The sequence below is a fragment of the Oryza glaberrima genome, chromosome 7 (assembly GCF_000147395.1).
Source record: "Oryza glaberrima chromosome 7, OglaRS2, whole genome shotgun sequence".
Taxonomy (NCBI): domain Eukaryota; kingdom Viridiplantae; phylum Streptophyta; class Magnoliopsida; order Poales; family Poaceae; genus Oryza; species Oryza glaberrima.
In genome coordinates this window covers 882519-898269 of record NC_068332.1, presented here as the reverse complement: position 1 = coordinate 898269, position 15751 = coordinate 882519, and the positions used below count along the sequence as shown (strand labels likewise).

Here is a 15751-nt window from a genome sequence, read left to right as displayed (position 1 = left end):
TTTGTGGTTTGGCCACGTATTGTCGTTAAGGACCGATTCCTTTGGGAAATCCATCCGAACACGTTATAGTGCGACTACACGGGTATTTATGGGATGCCTCTGGCTGAGTAAATTGTTTTCACATGGGAGTTGGTGTGCCAATGGTTGTGGAATACCGAGGATGAGAAGACGAAGTGTTATACATTTATTGCCTATCATGGGTGTCTTTTTTCCTCTATTGTGGCGTGGTACCAGTAGGAGTAGGAGGCATCCTCGGTATTTCCTGAGTGGATGACGGCTGTCATTGCCTGATACTCGGCTATGGATCTTAGCCCAACTAGGTGGTATGCGATTTTCATGGGTTAGCTTTGGAAAGGCCTTATCACGAACTTCCGGTACCGGCCAGTACCGGTGTAAGTTTCGTGTCGTGTGGGTAAAGCGTGCAACCTCTGCAGAGATTAATGAACTGTTTGAATAGCCGTGCCCATGGTCATGGGCGAGTGTAAGGTGTTTCTCATAGCGTAGATTTGTTTGACAAAGGTTTGTGGAAAAGTGGTTACTGAAAAGGGAACGTTACCAGAGTCCGCCTGTGTGGCAGACGGCTAACCTTTGTGGTTAGGAACGGGTCTGTGTGACCTGGGGTGTCGTCTGACACCGAGGTGTTGTTAGGGCCATGATGGCGTTGATGTGCTGGGATAACCAGGAGATTTGTGTGAACTGCGTTGTTGTGAAAAAGGAACTAATAGAGAAAACAATTTAATTGTTGTTCGTTAATTGTGACAAGTTGTTGCAAAGCAACTTGTGGAATGGGTCGAGGCGTGAGCCTCCTCCCGACAACTAAAACTTGACTCACTCACTAGGAGTTTTGTGAAATAAATCATTTTGCCAAAATGGCAGCCTTTGCAAATAAAACCGTAGCCTCCTTGTTAAACCGACATGTCATTCTTTTACCTGGCTTGTTGAGTACGTTAAGTACTCACCCTTGCCCCTTATAATAATCTATAGAGTTTGAAGATGAAGACGTCGACCCGACTGCCGAGAAGTATCTCTAGGAGCAAGCCGAGTATGAAGACTTTTAGATGTTTCGTGCCTAGCCCCAAGCCTCGCCTGTGGAATAAGTTAGTTGCCTAGGTTCTTTGCCTAGTGCGTAGTCGCTTAGTTGCTTAGTTCTCCGCGCTGTTCGTTTCTGCGCCGTCGCTTTTGTGTTTTTCTGTAATGTTGTGTTGTTCATCTATGAGCATGTCCATGATAGCAATGTTTGTAAGGACTACTACCCAGTGATGTAATAAAGCAGTTTACTTTGATTCCACATTTATTCTGTGAGTACTAGCTAGTGTATCCTGGGACTGGTACTATATCACAGGTAATGCATAACACCCCGGTGTGAGTTAGCTGTGTTTATGGCTAACAAATGTCGGGGCATTACATCCTGCCCTCTGTCAGGCGGAGTGGGGGCAGGTATGTCCCGTCCCATCGGCACGCAGTCGAGCGTGCCCCCCGCGTACTTGAATCCACAAAAATCTCCATGGAATTAAGAGGGAATGACAGGGATGTCCCCCGTGTCAGTCGGTGGACGGCGCTGGGCGAATGGCCGCCTTAATTCCGGTCGAAGGCATGGACGGTGGTTTGACCTAGGACATGTGGGCCCCCATCCAGTGATGGACTGTGTAAGGTGGTGCATGTGGTATCCTCTTGAACTATAAAAGGAGGACCTTGGCCACCAAAAGGACGGACGCCACTTGAGAAGCTTGAGCCTAGGGTTAGAACTCCCTTGTAACTGCACAAGCTTAATCTCATACACATGAGTAGGGTGTTACGCTTCTTAGCGGCCCGAACTTGTATAATCCCTTGTCTCTCATTCTCTTGCGAACGACCTCACTAGCTAGACTCGAAGCGGAGGTACGCTCTTGATCATCGCGCCTTATCCCCCGGCCGAACTCACAAAGGGGGGTCTCACGATCTCCCGCTAGAGAGGATCACTTCTCGGGTAATAAATTAATGAAGTAGCTGAAGTTTAAAAAAAAACATTTAATTCTGTGAGTAGCAGCGAGAGAGAACCATGGTTAAAACTTGTATCAGATAGAGACAAATCACAAATGTCTTATCTTTTTTTTTTCTTTGGACTAATGTATTAATAACTCTTATCATGGACGTTAGCCTACAGTAACGTGCATCAGTCATCTTCCTACGCAAACCCAAGAACTCCGAAAGCACCTAGCAAACTGTCAGCCAAGCTCAGCTACATCCTTCGGTTAAACATCAGTATGGATACTCTGAACTAGAAACATCTTTCGCCCTCTTTGGGTGGCTCATCTGAATCATTTGCCCTTGTAAGCTACTGTGCTTCACCTGTTTCAGCAAGAAATCAGATTCCCTACAGACATCAAACCTGAATCTGATCGAGCTGTATTGTATGTCCTACTTACGTGCATCAGTGATAGTGTGGACAGCAATTCTCTGCACTGCGCCATTAGAACCTGTTCTTGACTGGCAATTCTGGACAGCTGAGACACCAACACATTTGTCCGGGCTAGCTGCAGGAAGCAGCAGATGACTTCAGGATAGCTAAGGCGTATAGTAATTTACAGTGCTCATCTGTACATATCGTTACTTATGTAGATCTGAATGTCATTATGCAGATGTGATTTATACATTCAAGGCAAAAAGGAAACGCATGAATGATTCAGAGAGAACGGCACCTTAGGCAGTAGATAACTCATTGAGTTTCTCATTGTCTGCATGACATCAACTGCAGAGCCAACAGCATTTTTGACAGACTGAAAATCTGCCTGCAAAGTATAAGGTTGCAATGCCAAACATCAGATATAATCTAACTTGAGGAAACAGGATCAGTGTTTTGTCAGGTTTCAAACCACTGCTCCATCAGAGACAGGAAGACGCAGAACGGTAGCATTCAGAGCTTCCACTGTTCCTGACAGCGAATTAGCATACTTGTTCTCCAGTAAGGACCACTCTTCCAGATATGCCATCTGTATAGTCAGTGTAATGCTTAATTATCATAATTTCATTTCGTGAACTCGTCCCACACATTGTATAGTGTATAGCTCAAAGTTTCTTTTCTTTACCCTTAGGGATTGTATTTTCTCCTGCTCTATTCAATGAAAAGTCACTACTGTGCTGTTTTCCGTTCAAAAAAAAATTATCAGAATTTCATTTGAGTTAGCATTCATAATGGCTGATCTATCTAATGATCTGGGACAAATCATGACCTTTCAACAAGTCTGCCTAGTACAAGTGTACAGCTTCATTAGTCCATATATTAGGTGTAACTACTGTTGAAATCAAGTGATAAGAGATGATTATTTTCAGCTTTACAACTAGGCTTAACCACAAACCATGTGCTTACCATTTGGACAGGCAAGTAAATCTGCATGTAAATGGCACGGAGCAACTACTCACAGTCCTGTAACTACCTGAAAGAAAAGTGTTCTAGTGCTGCAGACTGCTGAGACTAACTAGGAGCTATCAATAGTGTTCAAATCTCACAAATGCATTTTCTTAGAGAAAAACATGACGAATCACAATTGATGAATTCCACTGAAACATAAAACAGAGGGTGAAAAATTTGCCAAAAGAGCAGAATTCTTACTTGGCCCTTCAGAATATTCATGACTTTACAATTTTGTCTCAGTAGCTGTAGCTCCAACTTCTTAAGCGCAATCGATTTGCGCATCCCGAGGATACTAACCCATGCACCACACAATTGTTTCTGCCATGGAGAATTGGAACAAATTAACAAGAAAGATGAACAGTTGTTTACTGCTAAGGTGCACAAAATACTGCACTAATTCATGATGACAGCAACTAAGACAGAATCTTGACAAACAAAACTAAACTGACTAGTTTCCATCATACATATATCTAAATTTGCCTACAATTTGGTCCTTCAATTTGTGATTTTCCAAATGGCGAATTTCGTCCAAGAACAGAGAAGAGATCACACTCACATCTGCATTCAGTTCCTGCGCAGAAATCGCGGCGCCGGCCACCGCATTGGCGAGCCGCCATTGCAGATGGCGGTTGTGAAGCAGCCTCAGCTGGTGCTCCTCCTCGGCTTTGCCCTGCGCTTGCAGCTTCCCTGGAACGGCAGACGCCGCCACCGTCGCCGAGCTCCTCGCCGGAGACGGGCTCGCCGGCGAAATGGCCGCCGGCTTGGTTGGAGGTGGCTGTTTAGGCGACGGTCTTGTGAATGGCGAAGAGAGCAGCCCGTTGAACAGCGACTTGACCGACTTCTTCTTCGTCGTTGTCGGCGGCGGCGGCGCCGTCGGCGTCGTCTTGGGTGACGGCGAGGCCAGGAACCTCGGGGTGCGCGACATGAACGGCGTCGAGTGGTCCGCGAAGCGCTCCGAGCGGCTCCCCATGGCGTCGCGCGAGAACCGCGCGGGCGAGGCCATGATGCTCCTGGGAGACGGACGCGCTCTGGCGGCGAGCTTGGCGTCGGCGTCGGCGTCGCCGTCCGGTGACCCGGCGGACGACGTCGCGCTCTCGGTGTCGTCCGATGACAGCGCGGCGCGGAGGGGATTCGGGACGTCCACCGACGCGCGCCGCGGCGTCATCTCGTCGAACGCCACGGACCGCGTGGCGACGCCGCCGCGGAAACCGTAGGGCGCCGCGTTCACCCCCGCCGCCGGCCACCGGGCGTCGCACACCTTGGCCCGCGCCGCCGCCGCGCCAGCTGCGAAACTGGCCCTCTTCTTCTCCGGCGACGGCGCATGCGGCACGTGCCTGGCCTTGCCGCCATCCAAGCAGTAGCTCGCGTCCTGGAACGCGACCGACACGGCTCTCGCCGCGGCGTCAGCCGCCATCGTCGCCGGCCGCCTCGGGGCAGCCGGCCGTGTCGCCGCCGCCGGCGAAGCGGGCCTGGAGGACGGGAGGAGGTAGCGCGAGGCGACGACCGCCCTGGGCTTCGCCGTGGCGGAGGCGCGGCGGCGCGACGAGCTCGGCCGAGACGCCACGGCGGCGCCGCCATCGACCACCATTGATCTTGAATTCTTGATTCCAAGAACACAAAACAAAGATAGTGGTTTATGGATAAAAATTCGAAACCAAGAACAGTAGCAGCTACTGCATCATCAACCAATCGATGAATCAATCAATCGCTGATGCTGCTGCTACTTATTATGGATCGATGAATAATTGTAGTACGTGCAGGGTTGTGATCTGTGGGTGTACGTTCATATTCTCCAACATGTGGTGTGTGCCGTACGTACTTGCGAGCGTTAGATTTTGGTACTGAATTTTTGTATCTTTTTTTGGTTGATTCGATTTTGCCGTGATTACGTACGATCAGCGTATACAGTATATGGTACTCGATCAATCGATTGTTATTTACATGATCTCGTACTGTGATATTTTAGATTGCATTCTTGATCTGAGATTATTTGTACATTCCTGGTATAGGAGTATCTTGGATTCTATGCTTTTCTGATTTATTGCTAGAAGGAAATCATGTACTACTAGTCTACTACAAGTCCTCTTGCTTAATGGGCCTGACGTGTTCGACCATTGTATTGGGCCTTGTTAAAATTTTACACTTTAGGAGGCCTTGTTGAAAGAAACTGAAATACTAGAGGGCGATATATACCATTGAAACAATTTTGCTATATATCTGTCGAAAAATTTTCTCCTAAAAATTTGACATATGTAATTACTGTACGATCGTAGTGTAACTATACTATAACTTGCATGTAACTAAAATGTAACTTTCACATAATTTTGAACCGTTAGATATGTTTTAAGATTTGTGTAAGTAAAGAAGGAAAAACGTCACCGAGTGCACATATACGAGAGGATTTGTTCCCACGACCGCCGTTTCACCGAAATAGCATGTTACGGAGAGATTTTTGAAAGTTAAACACAAGTTACATGCAAGTTACAGTGTAATTACATAACGATTGTACTATAATTATATCTGTCAAATTTTTAGGAGAAAATTTGTCGACAAATGTATAGGTGATCCCGTCCTCTATTGTCCAACGGTATACTATTCCTTAATCTTCATGCAAAATTGCAAACCACCCTAATCGCCACTCTAGTTTTAAGATTTCATCCTATGTCCCGATTTGTTGGAAAATCCCATCTACCAAACACATGTGAGTACTAAATTCGGCTCATTTCTTTCAACGTGGATTCACAGCGGGTCATTATCATGGTTTATCCAACGTGGCTATGAGGTGAGTCTGACTCGAGCTTGTTCCCTGGTTAGTTTGAAGTGGCAAGGTAACTGTAAACGATGAGAGAGGTAAGCATGGAGGCGATCATCTGTGGTGACCGGTAGTGAATCCACATTTAAAGAAACTAGGAAGGTAGCCAGCGCATTCGCGCGGGCATGTATTATAGTTTGTGTTTGAAATGCTATAACGACAGGATATGAACCGGAGAACATTTGTGAAATATAAATCGGAAAGGAAATTCACACATATGCACAGGAATCTTATTTGTTATTAAAAAAATAATGTTAAAAGGAATCATATATAGAGAGAGAGACACACACACTGTAAGAGAATTTAGATTACCCTACAATAAGAAAAAAAAAGAAATATATTTACCATAAAATAGACGGTAGATTTTAATATACTTCTAACGTGATAAGAATGTATCTTAGATTTAAATAAAAATACCTTTGTCCTGGTCATATATAAACTTGTCGTTTGTCATCACTACTTACTATCATTGTTTTAAGAGTTAGGTCAACTTTTAATAAATGAAACTGTATTAGTACCACTAAAACAAATAATAGATTATTAATACACTAAAAAATTCATCTACCTGCATAACCCGGTGTTTATCACTTATTTTCGCATCTATATATAAATAGTCTAAATATATCATATCTACCGAATAATACGATAACTCTGTTTAAAATAAACATGAATGCCTCTCTAATGGATGAAGTCGACTGTATCTGCGAACGAAGGCTTTTGTATGTAATGCCTTGAAACATATAGGTTCCGCATCGATGTAGCCATACCCCTAAAAACCATCCTAGAGTACAATTTTAACACTTAGTTTACTATCAGTACACTCACAAATAATTATATGGTAAGTATGTCACTTTAGTTACACTGCCTATGGTGGCCTTTCACGGACACCACCTTAACTCAACCATGTACATACCCATACAATATTTACAATGGCATAGCAAGTACTGCACCCTGCATTCAAGGACAGAGGGACAGAAAGGAGGAGGTGATGAAAATGCATTTTTTTCATATGAAGTTAGTAATAAATACTTCTCAAATTTTAATGGAATACATACAATATTATGTATTTCAAATGAGTGGGGTTAATCATTTGACACTACTTAATAAAAACTATAGCTAAAGAGACATACCACCATGAGAATATGCAAAACACCATATCATTATTTATATTTTGATAAAGATTTATACTTTAGCGCTAAATTTGTTTCCACCATATGTTGTAAGCAACCATACGAGACTCATTTACTAATACTAAGAATACGAGACTCATTTACTAATACTAAGAATACGAGACTCATTTACTAATACTAAGAAATGTACTTATTTTCACAAACTTATTTACATTAAATAATTCGCTAGAGTGCACTTACAGTTGGGTTACGTGGTGTATAACATTTGTCCATCAATTATACCCGGTATATTAGAATCTCTATCAACTATAAAAAATATAACATAAGTAGTTTTATGCGTATTTTATTGGATTATTCATGTTTTTCTAATACTACTTGGCAAAGAAAATACATAATTCTTGTTATGAATTAAGGGTTGTATTGTAGCAAATAAACTATCTATCATGTATGCTTCTCACTCCTCAAAGAGCAATAAAAAAGTTTTGAAAAATTTCAGATACTTTTAGAATCTCAATCTCACCCAAAATAAACTTAAAAAGATCCACTTAAAAATCACATCTAAATTATGTTGTTTTATTATCACTTGCTAAAATTTAATTTAATGTTTCTCATCATTTCTCACAGCTCAAATAAGAAAAGTTTTGAAAAAATTCCAAATACTTTGAGAATCTCAATCTCTCCAAAATTAAATAAACCTAAATAGATGTACTTAAAAAAATGCTAGGTTTTGTTATTTTAATTATTACATATGTAGATTCAAGTTAACGCTTTATATTTGTGATATTTGACACCATAAAATATGATATGAAATTATTTGAAACATTATTATCGCATTTGCTATTACATGCTGTGTCATTTGTCATGATATATTTATCACTACAATAAGTTTATGATTAAATTTAACTGTGTAGTATTATTTTAATAAAATCGTAGATTAAAGGCTGTTGACAACAAATCAATGCCGGCACTGATGATTTTTCCTTATTAGTATTTCTTTCTCATTCTAGTGCATGTTTTCTTTTTTATTTTTTTTGGCTTTAACTGTTTTTTTGATCGTATATAATGTAGGTATTTAAGTTTTGTTTTTTTGGGGAGGGAGACGATCGTACGACATAAGCACTTTATGTTTTTTTTTCCGGGATAGAGATTAGCGGCATGGGAATTTTAAGAGCTCTAATCTAATGTTTAAAATAACGGGTCTATATAAAAGATTTCAATGATTTCTCTAATTTATTTGAGAGCCACATAGCGATGTAAAAGCGTTTGTACAAAGTTTAATATACTTTTAGTATATAATAGATTGATTTAGAAGATGGTTTAAAGGAACATTGATTAAATATTTATTATAGATCTTAATTTAACTAAACATATTGATATTTGTGAAGTAATATATTTTATCTTTATATTGTAGAAAATCATATTTTAAAAAGACCGTTGATTTTTATGAATGCATATATAAATTCTCTGTCTTTTTTATGTATACATGTGTATTTGTTTTCTTCCAGCGAAGATTAGGAAATTTTATCGTTTGTTTTCACAATCATATACGTTTGTATACATACGGGAAGAACAGCAGTAGTATTTGTATCGTACAAAATCATACATACAGACAGCGCTAGTATGTTATAAACAATGCAATAGTAATTATTTTTTAATAATAGATCTGATCTAATGGCCTATAATAACGGGTCCACCAATTTAAGTGAAAATCGACGGTGAGATTAGATTGTGCCATGTGGCGACTTAGGAGCGTTTGTAGGAGTGCCACGTGGCGGCTTAAGAGCGTTTGTAGGAAGTTTAATGGACTTTTAGTATATAATAGATAGATAGATAGATAGATAGATAGATAGATAGATAGAAGATAGATAGATAGATAGATAGATAGATAGATGGACCAAATCAACTATTTATGTGTACGGAGGTAACAATTTCAGCCTAGCAGCCTTAGATGGATGTGCTTTTGTAATAAAATGGGTTATAAGGTAAAATATCGAAACTAGAGTAACAATTGGAGTGGTCTATGCAATTTTGCCAGAAAGAGAAGATATTTCAGGGTTCTTAAGCACGGATTACTTGTGTTGTTTCTTGACAGATTGATCATGGTGGAATCAAAAGGAGTTCCTAATCCTAATGGCTAATGGTATCATCTATGAAATGATCCATCAGTCACATGAATGCCTGCCTCGCTGCCTACGGCACACGGCGCCTCTCCGTAACACACGCATCAAACTTGTAACTGAAACCATCAGTTCAGAATTGCTTCTCCATGCTTCTCCTAATCTCTTAATGTTAACCTCAATTAATACAGAAAATATCATCCATGCAGTCTGGTTTTCATGCCGTCTTTTTCATGCTAGTATGTGATTATATTCGTTCCCGTTGACATTAATGCATTGTAGTATTTAACACAGATGATCACATCAAAGATAGCATCACACTCGTTTTGTTTCTCTGTTTTGCTGTCTGTCTGGTACTCTGTTATATGTAGGCTGATATTCCTTTATTTTTTTTCTGTTTGCTTAATATGTTCGTTTTGTGTCGGCATGCAATTTGGTCGTATTTGATGTTTGGCAGATGTGCTGTTCTCTAGTGCAAATAATCATAGTATATAAACTGCAAAATTAACACCTTAAACAATCTGGGTGTACTAGTATTTCTGTGTGTGTTTGTCAGAGCTGCAGGTTATCAGTGATCACACGTCAAATTGATCAACTCTGATAATCAGAATCAGATCACTGTACAGGACTAAAAATCATGAGAATATTACAAACACAAACCAAGTATACACAGATTATCGTGTGTCTCTATCTTGCCTTCTTCCCTGTTGAATTCTGTATGGTCGGCATTCAACTACCAGTATATTTGAATGTGTGATGTGACGTTGATGAATTTTCTACAAATTAAGAAAAACCAAAATGTATGTGCTCTAGAGTATTCCATGAATATCAAATAACGGTGGTTGTTAGCAAGCCTGCCAGTTTGCACATCTCTCTTATCCTGCGTTATCAGAGATATAAATAATAAAATTCGTCCAAATCAGACGTCGAATTAATATATTATTTTCCCAATTTTCTATTCTTCAAAAAAGAAGTAATTTGCTTGTAATCATCCCTTGTAATTTGGAGAAACACAGAGAGAACAATACACGACCAAAATTAGGATAGGAACAAAATTGGTTTTGTACATTGAGCATAATCCTAATAGTAATGTACATGAATCAGAAGCAGAGCAGCTTATGTGTACATACAACTCATGAATACATACACGCAAACGCAAATAGCACATCTTTGCTCTACTACCTAATTCGACCCCGTTTTGAACACGAGAATTTTTATCCTTTTTCCAAGTGAATTGAACTGATTTTCCATGAAATTCATCCAAATTCCTCCGTTTTGAAGGCTGCCTCTCGAATGTAATAATCCAAGAAGGCAAAAGGAATCAAAGGGCTCCTTTCGACTCTGAATCGGATGAACATTTCTCAGAAGGCGCAGCAGCAGCAGGAGACAAGGCGGCTCCACGCGGCGGTGGCGGCGGGGCGACGCCTCTTCCTGCCGGCGGCGGCGGCGGTGGCGTGGCGCGGCGGCGCGGCGGCGTCCATGGAGCTGAGCATCTCCCACATGACGTGCACGTCGCTGTACTCGCACGTCCGCACCTCATTCCGCAGCTTCCCCAGGCCTGCAATCACGCACACGATACCGATCAGTCTCGTCGTCGTCGGCGACGGCGGCGGCGACCAAATCAATCCAAGAAGCACGGCGGCGGCGGTGGACTTTGACTAACTACTTACCGGTGGTTCGCCGGAGGCCGAGGCGGGCGGAGAGGCCGAGCCAGACACGCTTCACCGGCACCGCCGCCCGGCCAAGCAGGCACGACATGATCGTCGGCCGTACGTAGCTTCGATTGCACTCCACTCTCTGCTCTCCTCTCCTTTCGCCGGCGATGTCTCTCGTCTCTCGTTCTCTTTCTCTCTTGGAGCTCGTGAAGCTTAGCTTGATTTATAGGCGAAGTGGGGGTGGGAGAGGATGTGGACGCGGCGGAGGAAGAGGAGCGCGCACGTGGATGGAAGGAGGTCTCGATCCGTCGACGTCGCGTCGTCTTCTACCTCGCGCCTTCACTTCCTTCCCGCCGCGCACGGTCACCTCCGAGGGCCAGGGTTATTTGTGCACTCATACCGGCGAAAATATTTAGTGCCAACTTGAAAACTACACCGTCGGATCGAAGAGATTTGTTCACGTTATCCTGACTAAATTTTTTATTCCCAGATTTAATCAGAGTAAAAGTTTTACTGGAGTAAAAATTTTATTAAGTGTGACGTGGACAAATCTCGGACGTCTATATTTTTTTTTAATATGATGGTGTTTTTTAGGTTTTTTTTTTACTACATATTTTCCACCTGATACCATAACAATTTTCTCACCCTTGATTCGAAATTCTTTTTGAAACATGGTCATACACACGGCACACACACCCACCCTTACGAACACATGTCTGGACGTATTTTAAGATTCATGAAGTCATTACTGGTAGGCACGTCGTCTATCACTAAAAAAAATTAATAATTAGTTATAAATGGGAGCTCTTTACTGAGTATGGGAATAAAACCCATGGTGGGCAGTTGATCTTTATTTGATTTCCATATGGGGTGCTCTTTATTTAGTTTGTTTTTTCGTTGTTGTTCATTGGATGAGAAAATATACTCACAACTTCTATTCTCTCGTCTTCCCGCGTAAGCTTTTCTGGACTTCTCAACGGCATATTGTTTCTTCAAATATTTTCTATTGGCAAGTTGTTTTTTTTAAAAAAATCATATTAATTCAATTTTAAGTTCTTTTTAACAAATACTTAATTAATTATGCAATAATCTCCGGCTCTGCTTTACGTGTCAAGGAAGAAGGGTTCCCAACCTTCCCAAAATAACACTACCAAGAAGGAAATATATTTTTGTCAGAAAAAAATTGTTTGAAATCATAAATTCAAAACCAATTTTGTTTTGTATTCTATAATCTTAATAGGCAGTGGCTTAAAATAGAACACTACTCTGAAATTATACATTTAGCAATGTTCGAAATGCGAAATAGACATGGACGATGGAAAAATGGGTGATGGAGCCAGATAATTTGAAAGGTCGTTTTTTGTGACAAACATAAAAATTGTGTTCGTACAAGTATCTGTCTAAACTCTCAAATCCCAGTTGTTATGCCAAATTAAATAAACACTCCCGATGTGGACCTCTTAATATAAAGAATAAAAACAAAGCACAACGCGACGTCGACTTTCTTATACCGAATAAAAAATGTTTCTTGAAAAAAAAGAGACGGCTGGAGTAAAATCTTTTAGCAGTAGCTCTCGCATATATTACTGTCACAAATTAATTCATCCTAGAGGTGAAAACCAAAATTAATAAATAAATATCCTATTGGCCTGGCCCAAATGATAAGATATTTACCAGTTACCATCAGGTCATCATCTAAAAAAGTTACCATCAGGTTTCCCTTGCATATATAGAATTGCCAACTTGTTCATGATCAGTTGGTGTCAAATCCGTGTTAGAATTAACAGTCCATCTCTTCTTCTGTCTCCTGCTGTCATACACATCTGACGAAGTAGTAGTAACAGTGAGTAGTATTGAGCCATTTTAATTAATCAGCTAAAATATTCAGCTAACAGCCGCCTTAGCAGCAGGATTAGTGCCTGATTAAGCTTATCTATTCCTGAGCTCCTAACACGAGGCAGCACATTTCACATTTCCATTTCTTCCCTTGTAATGATTCCTATATTAAATTAGATTGGTTGATGATCTTCCTTGTCATCTTGCAAGAGCATTATTGTGGGCCAAAATCTTGATGATTGATCACAATCTGCATGACCATACACGGAGAACTTGGGCAACATGTGCTCAAATGAAATACTACTACATGGTCTTTTCCTCTTTCCTTTCGTGTAACACATGCTCATTTTTCTCCATCCATAATCATGTTCATATAACTGCAAAAATATGGTCATCTGATATTTTCAGCAATCAGCATACCAGCCTTTATATGTAACTGTAAATTCAGAGTTCAGACATTTACTTGGTAGTAACTGCAATTTACAGAGTTGTGGATAGCACTGTCATTCATTCGTTCAGGAATTGATGCGGAAACTAACAGGACATGAAGGTTCAGACGTAACAGTCAGAATCCTGAGACGCCCAATTGCAGTTGCAGCTTTGTCAGACAAGAACAATTCTCTATTCCAATTTCTTGGAATGGAATGAATTTTCAGGCGTGAGTGCGTGTGCACCGTTAATTAGTGGAATTCGATTTGGCCATCACATCTCTTTCTCTTTCAGGGTCGCAGTCACCAGTGTGTACAAGCCAAGTTATTTTTTATTATTTATTTTGCAAAAGAGAATGTACCAATATGCCAACTTTAGTTTTGTCTGTTGCTAATCTGATACATACGTGCATGCACTGCGACATGGTTTGATTGGCATTGACATCACCAGGTTACACAGTTGGATCCATCTCAGAGGAAAGGAAGGAAAGCATAATCAAGTTAAATTTTTTTATTTAATTTGAAGGATAACACGAGATTAAGTTGTGTTTCTATTTGTGTTGGCTTGAGAAACAGTCGTGCTTCATTAGCTAGACCTGATCTCATTCATCGCCTGAAAAATATTTCAGTCACTCACACCCACACTGAAAGTCTGAAACTGAAATTTTCAGAGTTAGCTGTGTCAATTTTCAATCTTCTTTTTGCATTTAAGTTTACTACAGAAAGTTTACTCAATGTGTGTGATGCTCCAATACTAAGTCACTGGATCATCACATCCAGCTCTCTAAATTAGGCTCTTTGATGGGCCAATGGATGATTACACTGACACACTCACACCCCACTCTGAATTCTGAAGCCTGAACTTTTTCACCATATATATACAAATAAGAAAGTTCCAAGAGCTCTTATGATCCACTAATCTTGGCACTTTAAGTGCCAATGAAAAGCAAATTAGGCCAGTTTTGGGGGGCCTGCTTAGAGATTGACACTTGGAGCAAACGAGTGGCTCCTCTTTCAGATTCGGTGTAGATTATTGATGACGATCTTCATCTTTTGCCCAACCAAAGCTTGCAATTGTTGGGGTGGCCACTAGAACAAAAAAAAAAAGAGAAACAACAAAAGGAGATTTTTTTTTTTTCAGATTATCATCCAAAGAATAGAAAAGCAGTGCATGCGCAAATGCAACTATCAGAGAATGGAGATTGGCATTCCTTTTGTTGTTTTGGGTTCCTTTCTGAATTCTGATGATGGTGTATGGATGTCATGTTAGGATATAAAACTTTACTTTTGTGGCATGAAAGAAACATAAGCCTAAATGTGCACTCAACTATATTTGCTTCTCTTGGACTAAGGACCCCCATCGTTTCGTTTATCCTCTGCTTATTCATACCGCTTATTAGAAAAAAGAAGTTATAAGTAAAACTTTTATATACTTATCCTTAGTGATACAAAAGTAAATGTTGTAAAATAAACTACAATTAAAAAAAATACAAAATCAACTTCAAAATTAGGTTTTGAAATTAAAATTTTAGTTTATTAGCATAATGGGACCATTAGTACTTGATTTATTCATTCCATTTGTGCAGCATACCAAATGATCTTTTCCTGCAACAATACGGGTCGTTTCTTATGTTTTACATCCTCCATTTCATAATATAAGTCATTCTAGCATTTCTCATTATCTAGATTCATTAACACCAATATAAATGTGAGAAATGCTACAATGATTTACATTGTGAAATGGAGGGAGTAGTATTCAGTTTTGGTCTTCTGACCATGCAGATCGCAGAGGCTGTTTGCTCTGCACGCCTAGCCACTTGAGCTTGACAGCTCACAACAAAAGCGCGTTGATTTTATTTTATTTTACTTTGGTCGTCGTTAGATTGCGTTCTTGTTGCATAATAAAACGACAAAAACAGTCTTCTCTCAGTTCACTGAATTTGCAGTTTTTACACTGAAATTATCGTCTCAGTTTAGTCAGTTATCAATCGATCGCAGTCACCAACACGAACACTGAATTTTCCCCCTATTTTCCAATCTTGCAATGCCTTCTCTCTTGGGCTCAAAGCCCAGTTACTGCTTACACAGCACAGGCCCACCCAAGTAATTTGGGCTCAACTCCCTTCCCCTCTTGAGCCCAAGGACCATCCGGCCCAAGCCCCAAAACCCAACCCAACCAGGGCGATGACTGCTAACTCCTCACCTCCGCTGCCCCTGACCATGGCCGTACCTCCGGTCCTCCGCCGGCGGCGACGGGCTCCAATTACGCCGGTGCAGAACGCCGGCACCGCCGCCGCCGCCAACAGCTTGCGTGCGTGTCCCGCGATCGATAAAGCCTCCTCTTTTCTCATTCGGGTGCCGCCCTGCACTGTAAGTACATGG

The 15751-nt window shown here is 40.9% G+C and overlaps 2 protein-coding genes across 2 annotated transcripts; both read right to left on the bottom strand.

Moving 5' to 3' along the window:
- Window positions 1-1923: 1923 nt before the first annotated feature.
- On the bottom strand, window positions 1924-5285 carry LOC127778825 (QWRF motif-containing protein 2-like). Its single transcript, XM_052305459.1, has 6 exons — window positions 3948-5285; window positions 3590-3709; window positions 2853-2969; window positions 2679-2768; window positions 2406-2513; window positions 1924-2328 (listed from the first exon to the last, which is right to left on the bottom strand). The coding sequence occupies exons 1-6, from the start codon at window positions 4977-4979 to the stop codon at window positions 2239-2241; spliced, it is 1557 nt and encodes a 518-aa protein (XP_052161419.1). The 5' UTR covers window positions 4980-5285; the 3' UTR covers window positions 1924-2238.
- Window positions 5286-10488: 5203 nt separating this feature from the next.
- Window positions 10489-11449, bottom strand: LOC127779934 (uncharacterized). The gene is made up of 2 exons (XM_052306868.1): window positions 11121-11449; window positions 10489-11008 (listed from the first exon to the last, which is right to left on the bottom strand). The coding sequence occupies exons 1-2, from the start codon at window positions 11206-11208 to the stop codon at window positions 10812-10814; spliced, it is 285 nt and encodes a 94-aa protein (XP_052162828.1). The 5' UTR covers window positions 11209-11449; the 3' UTR covers window positions 10489-10811.
- Window positions 11450-15751: the final 4302 nt, after the last annotated feature.